This window comes from Monodon monoceros, unplaced genomic scaffold (assembly GCF_005190385.1).
Source record: "Monodon monoceros isolate NGI ecotype Baffin Bay Population unplaced genomic scaffold, NGI_Narwhal_1 Super_Scaffold_12, whole genome shotgun sequence".
NCBI classification, from domain to species: Eukaryota; Metazoa; Chordata; class Mammalia; order Artiodactyla; family Monodontidae; genus Monodon; species Monodon monoceros.
This window is the reverse complement of record NW_021703768.1, coordinates 48,417,732-48,425,883: the sequence shown is the minus strand read 5'-3', so window position 1 is coordinate 48,425,883 and position 8,152 is coordinate 48,417,732. Positions and strand designations below refer to the sequence as shown.

Here is an 8,152-nt window from a genome sequence, read left to right as displayed (position 1 = left end):
TTAATAGTGCAAGCTTTAGTTACTTTGGTTAAAGCTACACAAACGGTTAAGATTTTATTTCTTAAAAATAAATACAAGCAGACCTTATTTCCTTGTTATTCTAAGTTGATATTCTGAAAGACATGTGCAAGAGAATAAAAAGCCAATTAAGGATCTTTCAAATAAAGACTAAGCCTTTAAGAAAACTGGCTATGGTATTTCCACTAAATTCCTTATTCTCCTGCTGCTTATGAAGCCCAAGTCAGAAAAATGGCCAAATCCAGTCCAATCAACAGAATTTTCAAGCTGAAAGAACCCCAGAGATAACCTAATAGCTTTCCACATACACAAAAGGAAACAGGCTCAGAGTGACTTATCAGAGTATCAGATCAGCAGAGACAAGGCCTATGAATCTCAACTCCCAAGCTAAGACTCCTCTAGAAAGTATTCCGCAGCATCTGAACCAATCTTGATGCCACCTTTCATTAAGGCAATGCAGGTAGCAGTAGGGAGCTCAGCTGTGGCAACCGCTATGCTATTCCTGGGCTTTCAGATTGCCCTGGAACTGGAAGCTAGATCAGTAATATTAGACAGTGAAAGCCTGATTTACACTAGAGCCAAAGACCTACCGAGGCTTCCTTCTTCCGTGCCTTTTATTCCGGCCCAAGACTCCTATGCATTTCACAAGGGATGCAGCAGAGTGAGCTACAGGAGAGGCAGTAATGAGGAAAACTGTCTAACCGTGATTAAAACAACATACGCAGGGCTTCCCTGGTGGCGCAGTGGTTGAGAGTCCGCCTGCCGATGCAGGGGACATGGGTTCGTGCCCCGGTCCGGGAAGATCCCACATACCGCGGAGCGGCTAGGCCCGTGAGGCATGGCCGCTGAGCCTGCGCGTCCGTAGCCTGTGCTCCGCAACGGGAGAGGCCACAGCAGTGAGAGGCCCGCGTACCGAAAAAAAAAAATAATAAAATAAAATAAATAAATAAAACAACATACGCATATTGGTCTCCGGAGTGAAGGACGTTAAAATAAATTCTGATCCTCTCCTGGAGTTACTATTTGGGCAAGTTTACAAAACCACATAGAGTTACCATCAGCAAGTCAAGCTTTCAGTACACACAATCCAATGACTGAGTCTTATTCTGGCTACTAGAGGTACAGGATAGGTCCAAGCAGCACAAGCTTTGAAACCATCATCCAAGTTTTCAAACAAGAATGAATAAGAAAACAACTGCTGCTAATACAACATACAAACATTAACATATGCCCAACAAACAGTATTTTAGATCATTAGCTTATTTGCCAAAAGCCTGTTCCCTGGTAAATAATAGTTACTGTTATACCTAAACTAGTTATACATGTCAAAACTTGCGCCTCAAAGAGAACATTCTATAGCGTTTCAAGAATAAAAACCTGCTTTATTTGGCACGCGACAGTGAAGAGATCTTGCAACATTCGAAGAGGTAGTCAAACAGAGCAGTTCAGTACAAGAGACGACAAAATCTGATCACCAACCAAACCAGAGTTAATCTCTCAGTTCCTGTAGTTTAGAAGACAATGTATTAACTCACTCTTTCTGCTTGTTGACTTTTGAATCTCTTTGTGTACTGGAAGAACAAGTACCTCGGTGGGAACTCTGCGCCCAGATAGTTTATTTATCAAGTTTACTGTGGGCAAATATCGATCATGCTTTTGTGAAAGAGTTAAGTTCTTAAATTAAAAACCCCTCTTCACACAGCATGGCTGCATTTTCCCTTAGTAACAAGGTTCGATGGACCCACCACGGTCCAGCTGCTGCTTTATCTCCTCGACGTGAACCGTTAACTACTGTCCAACCCGAAGATGAGAAGGTCAAAGAGTGGAGTGTGAACCCGAGGAACTCGCTAGAATCCTTCAAGAGTCGCAGTGTCACCCTCACCTTGACTCTGGGCGGTTTGTGGGAACCAACTCCCTTCTTGCCGCCGCTCTCTGGCTGGAGTTTCCCAGGGTCACGGACCTTACCCACCGGGGCCCTCCACCCACGGCCGGGCTCCTGCAGGGGAGCGGCCGTTCCCCGGCTGACTTCGGGTGCAAAGGTAGGGGGCCCTCCGTGCTTCCGGACCGGCTCCCGGAGGCCGGAGCCCACCCGAGCCTCAGGCAAGACGCCGCCCCGACAGAAGGCGCGAAACTCGGGCTCCGAGCCAGCAACCAGCCGGGCGCCGCCGCTCGCCCCACGTGCCCTCACCTGCCGCTCCCCGGAAACCCGGGCGCCGCCCCGCCCTCCCCGCGTGCTCGGAGTCCGGGTCCCGGGCCCCACACAGCAATGGCGCAGCCGGAAACTGGCCCCTCGACTTCCTCAGGCCGGATCCAGGCAAGGGCCGGCCTGTGGGCGGGTCGGGAGAGCCGCGGCTTCCGCCTTCCTGCTTCCGGCCTGAAGGTTAGTTCGGAGTTGGGGGTCCGAATCCACAGCCTCGGGCGCGACGTAGGGGAGGCCGGTGGTGGCCGCAGCCGCAGTTTTGCCCCCGTGCCCGGCGGAGGCGGCCACGGCGCCGACGGCCCAAGGTGTGGCGGGGACGACCTCTGATTCCCGGGGGCCGCCTGTTGTGCGAGCTCCGCCGGGCCCGCGCTCGCCGAGGTGGAGGGTCTGGGGAGCGTGGCCCCAGGGGCGGGCGGCCGGGTGCGGTGAGGAAGGAAGGGTGAGCGAGGAAAACACAAGGAAGGAGGGGAAGTGCGGATGGCTGTGAGGTGCCATCAGCTGCAGCTTTAGGCGCCGCGCGGGTCTGGCCCGGAGATCAAGCCCGGCCGATACTTCTCGGAAGGAAGAAAATATTCCTTGGAGTGTGGGAGGCGCGTGCGCTTGGGGTCCGAAATTGAGGTGCATGGGAGGTTTGTGTCCTGTGGACGGTAACTCCTTTCTCTGTGTTAATAGCTAAAACTCGGCCATAACCGGGTCCTTCACTTCCGCTTTACTCTTTATTGCAAAGTTCTTTTGCTCATCTCTGAATCTTGCATTAGTTAATTCATTACTGGGCTGGAGAAGCTGAAGAAACAGATGGATATCCGTAGAGCCTGGGCTCGACTGTGTGGGTGGGAGCCTACGAATGGGGTGGGGAGGCTAGGATATTTAACGATGTCTTAGGTACTTTAATGTGTCTTAAGTTGAAAATATGAAGAAGTTGTGATAGGATGTAATTAAAACCAGTCATGGTAGTTTTATGTAGGTGATGGGATTGTGGGTGATATATATTTTGTTTTGCTTATCTCTGGCTTTTCTATAAAGAACACAAACTATAATAGGGAGACCAAAAAAAAAAACCTTTTAAGAGTAAAGCGGTGTTTGATTTTGCGATTGTATACTTAACCCTATAAACAAATAATTGACTTTTTTAGTATAAAAAGTTCAAGATCTGGGAATGGATATGCTGTAACATATCAGTGAGCTAACTTATTTTATATGTTAGTGAACTTCGTAAATAATTTTATTTTTGAAGTAATTTAGTAAAATATTTGATCTCCAGTAACTAGGATTTTCTTACAGGGCATTTACCATTGTGTAATTATTTCTTTCTTAAAATTAGAAAGCACTAGATATTAAATGTATTTAATGTGCCAGGCGATTTTACATGTCATTTATAGGTTGCATATAGAGAATTTACCATTTAAAATTGTATTATAATTATTCCTTAAAGTTGACTTTTAACGTTTTTCTTTTATCTATTCTTTTCAACCCAACCAGTATATAGAATTTAAGCATTCTCTCAGAAGTGTATGGTAGAGCTAAAGAAGACAGCCAACCAAGGGTCATCTGAAATTGTGATTGGCTAATAATCCCAGGACAAAGTTAGAGATCACTACTCAAAGCATAAGGTAGATGATTTTTTAAATCCCAGCTGAAATTTTAAGTGACTGTATATACACCCATTCCTCCCCAGGTATTCTGATTCTCCACTTTGAATAGAGATCAACACAAACACGAAGGTTGAAAAGCCTCTGGGGCAAAATAGAAAATGTCACTCAAATCCACAACATCCTCATTTGCCAGATGGCCCTCCCTTACCAACTCAAAACGGAACAAAATGCATGGCACCTGTAATGGTTAATTTTCTCATCTATTAAAGTTCTCATTTACTAAATTTTGTCCTCAAATAGGAGTCCTCAAAGCTGAAAGAAGGCATAAAATAGCATGTCACCTTTTGCTTATAGAACTCTTTGCATATGAATGGATATTATGGTTCCCTTACCCTCTCTTTTCATTCCTGGAAACAGCTATCCATTACCTCCCTTTCTCCAGGCATTTCACATATTCTGTGGCTTTCAGATAGCAAATTTGATGATTGTACTTTTGTTAATTAACACTTAATAGTACTAAGGCTATGTTAAAAAAATGACATAATGGGATTCAGCTGTTTCCTGGAATGAGCACATAAAACTCAAAATTCTTTGAAAACTCTGCTGCTAAATAAAATTTGTCTTGAATATAGGAGGCATATGAGAATGCCTAGCCCTTATGACAGATTCCACATGGTTTTTCCTTTTATCTTCTATAGCTTCACATCTTTTAAGTGTCACTCTTCTGGTTGTCCTAGGTGAATTATTTTTTCTTACTAGAAACATTAGTCCTTATTAAAATAGTACTAATTAGTACTTTTTAAAAACAACCAACCAAACTATTGAGTGATAATGGAATTCTGAGTTAACTGATTGTATGGGGTATCTTTTTGAAAATTTGATTAACCACATAGGCTTTTCTCTTGTTGTCTCTCCCCCCACCCCCTGCTTTCCTAAGGCCTCTACAAAGATGTTTGATATAAAGGCTTGGGCTGAGTATGTTGTGGAATGGGCTGCAAAGGACCCATATGGCTTCCTTACAACAGTTATTCTGGCCCTAACTCCATTGTTTCTAGCAAGTGCTGTACTGTCTTGGAAATTGGCCAAGATGATCGAGGCCAGGGAAAAGGAGCAAAAGAAGAAACAAAAACGTCAAGAAAATATTGCAAAAGCTAAACGACTAAAAAAGGATTGAAGGAATGAACAGGCTTTGCAACCAGAGGAAAATCATCTGGAAAATTATGCAGCTTTGGAAGGACCCATTAAGGTTTCTTTTCAGATCTTGTGACAGTATTATTTAGTAAATGAAGTCTGAGCATGTGGAAGAATCATGTTAGTTCTCATCTGTACTATAGCAACTTTTAGGCTTCGGTGTAGAAGTCTGTTGACAGTTACTGTAAATTGGCATTTATTATGCTACAGATTCTTTATAACTGAGTTAGTCATTTGCCTTTTTGCAGCATATGTACTAAAGTGAAAACATCCTGTGGAGAAAAATGGCTTTAGATTATGGACTCTATTCAAATAATGGCTTAAAATGGGGTCCTGTTCTGGACAAAGGAGATTAAGAATGTAGAAATCAGAATTGTCCTGAGGTGAAAAGCATGCTTTGGCTTAAAAGAGATACAGTGTAATCACATCTTTTATCATTATTACTTATTTCTTGAAATAGAATCATTTCTGGCTTCCTCAAAGCAAAGTATTATTCAATGAGTACTTCTATTTTCTGTATTTTTCTCATTTTAGCTTTTGAGATACTGGTAATTACCAGACATTCTGCATTTTTAAAAATCTAATTTTATAAAGAATTCTCTTATTATCTTGACCATGTAGAATACCACTTACTGGATATAACAATTTTTGTACTTATGAACACTGCCATTTTCTTAGAGATGAGTAGATCAACACTATGATTTAAAGCTTGGAGTAAAAATGCCACACCTTGTAGTACCTTGGAACCAGTTAATTCTCACTTGTGCTATAAGTAGAAATGTGAAGTAGTTAAAATGTCTTATCAAATAATTTGCTGATTATATAATACCACTTTTGTTTTTCATTCCATTCTTTTAATTCATGTGGTAGTGATGTCCTTTACTTTTTTGATCAAACAGGTTCATGGTGAAAATTAAAATTCAGATCTCTTTTAAGGAACTTTTAAAGAGTAACAGTTAAGTCATATTTCATAAATGGTAAAGAAAGGCTTAACAGTTGGAAAAAGTTTGTTTAGCATAGTATTAGTTGGGTGAAAAAGGTGTAAATCATGTCAAAATTAGAATGTGTTATAGTTAGAAATAAAGGGCTGAAGGATATTTCCTTCAGTTAAGTAGTATAACTGGAACTTTTTACTCTTTAACATGGCTTTTATAAATGCATGGTTAATAATTTTGTTGTCAGTAATTAATAGCTTATTAATGTTTTCCTCACCCCTGATAATGAATCTTAAATTACAAAAAAATTGTCTAAAAGCTTTAACTTAAAAATGAAACTAGATATTGAAATAAATTTGATACATTTTTATAAAGAGGTCCTGGGCTTTGTTTTTTTTTTGTGGGGGGAGGAGTAATAATTCAAGTTAAATATGTTATAGAAGTTAGACTTTTCAGAGGGTTACAAATTTCATTTATAGATAAGCATGCAGTTGACCCCTGAACACCATGCTGGGCTTTGTTTTTTTTTGTGGGTTAGGAGCATGAGTCCTCCCTTGCAGTCGAAAATCCCTGTATAATTTATAGTGGACCCTCCCTATACATTGTTCCTTCCTATATGCAGGTCCTCCATATCTGCAGTTCCGAGGTCCCTCTGTACCCACAGTTCTTCATCCGTGGATTCAACCAACCCTGGATCATGTAGTATTTACCACTAAAAACATCTGTGTATAAGTGACCCCACACAGTTCGAACCCATGTTGTTCAAGGGTCAACTGTACTTGTAAAAGTTGAGAGCAATGTTTCTCAAATATGAGAACCTAAGGACCTCTGAGAATGTTTATGGACTGGTTGAACAATACTTATTACTGTTATTTTAGGTTGTCAGTTCCTACTTGGTGCCAGTGTGATCAACACATTGCAGCTCCAAGCACTGAAATAATTCAGTGTTTAATTACAAATTAGTTATTCAGGTGATCTAGGATATGCTTTTTATATTGTCATTGAAATTTAAACAAAACTTACAGTTATCCACTAAAGCTATGGTTTCATTGCTCATTGTGACAATTTAAAGGTATTTAACTAAAATAGGTTTTTCTATAGTCCCTGTTAGTCTTAATACAATTTTGTATTTGTTTGGCATAGGCCATTTATTGTTTCTTCAGCTTTTCCCAAAATTTATGGAGCCTTTTTATACATTTGAGATCAACAAGGTTTTATAATATGTGTCTATATGTTTGTGTGTGTTGGGGGGTGGTGTAAATTAGAGACTATAGAGCTACCTCGATTTAAAATGGATTACATCCTGATAAACCCATTGCAAGCTGAAAATAATTTACTGAATAATGTACTGAAAGTGAAAAACAGAATGGTTGTGTGGGTATCGGTTGTTTACTTGTGATTGCATGGCTGACTGGGAGCTGTGGCTCCCTGCCACTGCCCAGCATCACAAGTGTCCTACTGCACACTGCTAGCCCGAGAAAAGATTAAAAATCAAAGAACGTTTCTGTTGAATGTGAATGTGTATCGTAAAATTGAAATATTAAGTTGGGGACTGTGTATTATGAGTTTTGAGAGTCTTTCAGAAAAATCAATCTTTTATTGTAACATACTGTTATGGTTACAAGAATCCCATTTACTGTTACCCAGAATAATTCTTTTAAAAACTGCCTACATATTATGTTGTTTCTGAAGTTCTTAGAACTAATATAATCAATTATGGCTGGTTTTGAAGGAAAAACAAGCTGCCTATAACAAACATTTTACCACCAAAAAGTTTGTGCACCAGAATTTGATCCATAGCGTCCATGTGGTAAACTTCAGCATGGTGTTACTTTATCAGATTTGCAAGGGGATTTTAAACCTATTTCCTGAAATTACAGTGAGCAAACTTGAAATAAGCTTCGGATGCTGCAAGCTAGAAACCCAATGTTGAGATCCACTATTAAGTAACAGCTCGTCACCCATTGTTAGGGGCACTTTATACCTCATCTGGTTTTAAGTTAGAGGAAGTCTGATACCTATTTAGGAATGATTGCTTTCAGGTTTGCAACTGATTATAGGATCACTGATTTACTTCATATCTGTAACATATAAGGACAAATTCTGTATTTCTCAAACATTAAAGGGGATTCCGTGTTCAAATACCAAAAGTTTGGGAAACTGTGTTAAGATAAGACAATTCATTTCTTCATGATTTCTTGGAGTCTTTTAACCTT

General features: G+C 40.6%; 1 protein-coding gene across 4 annotated transcripts; it reads left to right on the top strand.

Moving 5' to 3' along the window:
• The first annotated feature begins 2,373 nt into the window (after positions 1-2,373).
• On the top strand, positions 2,374-6,296 carry SMIM15 (small integral membrane protein 15). Of its 4 annotated transcripts, none has more exons than XM_029216400.1 (3): positions 2,378-2,398; positions 3,698-3,828; positions 4,748-6,295. In XM_029216400.1, exon 3 carries the CDS (start codon positions 4,760-4,762, stop codon positions 4,982-4,984), a length of 225 nt encoding a protein of 74 aa, XP_029072233.1. In that variant the 5' UTR covers positions 2,378-2,398; positions 3,698-3,828; positions 4,748-4,759; the 3' UTR covers positions 4,985-6,295. The 4 variants fall into 4 exon arrangements, with proteins under 4 accessions (XP_029072234.1, XP_029072233.1, XP_029072231.1 ...); XM_029216398.1 differs by having other exon boundaries at positions 2,397-2,523; XM_029216399.1 differs by lacking the exon at positions 2,378-2,398 and adding an exon at positions 2,725-2,847.
• The last annotated feature ends 1,856 nt before the right edge of the window (positions 6,297-8,152 follow it).

Excerpts from the sequence above, each read along its gene's own strand:
- SMIM15 (XM_029216401.1), top strand. The coding sequence starts at position 4,760 with ATGTTTGATATAAAGGCTTGGGCTGAGTATGTTGTGGAATGGGCTGCA.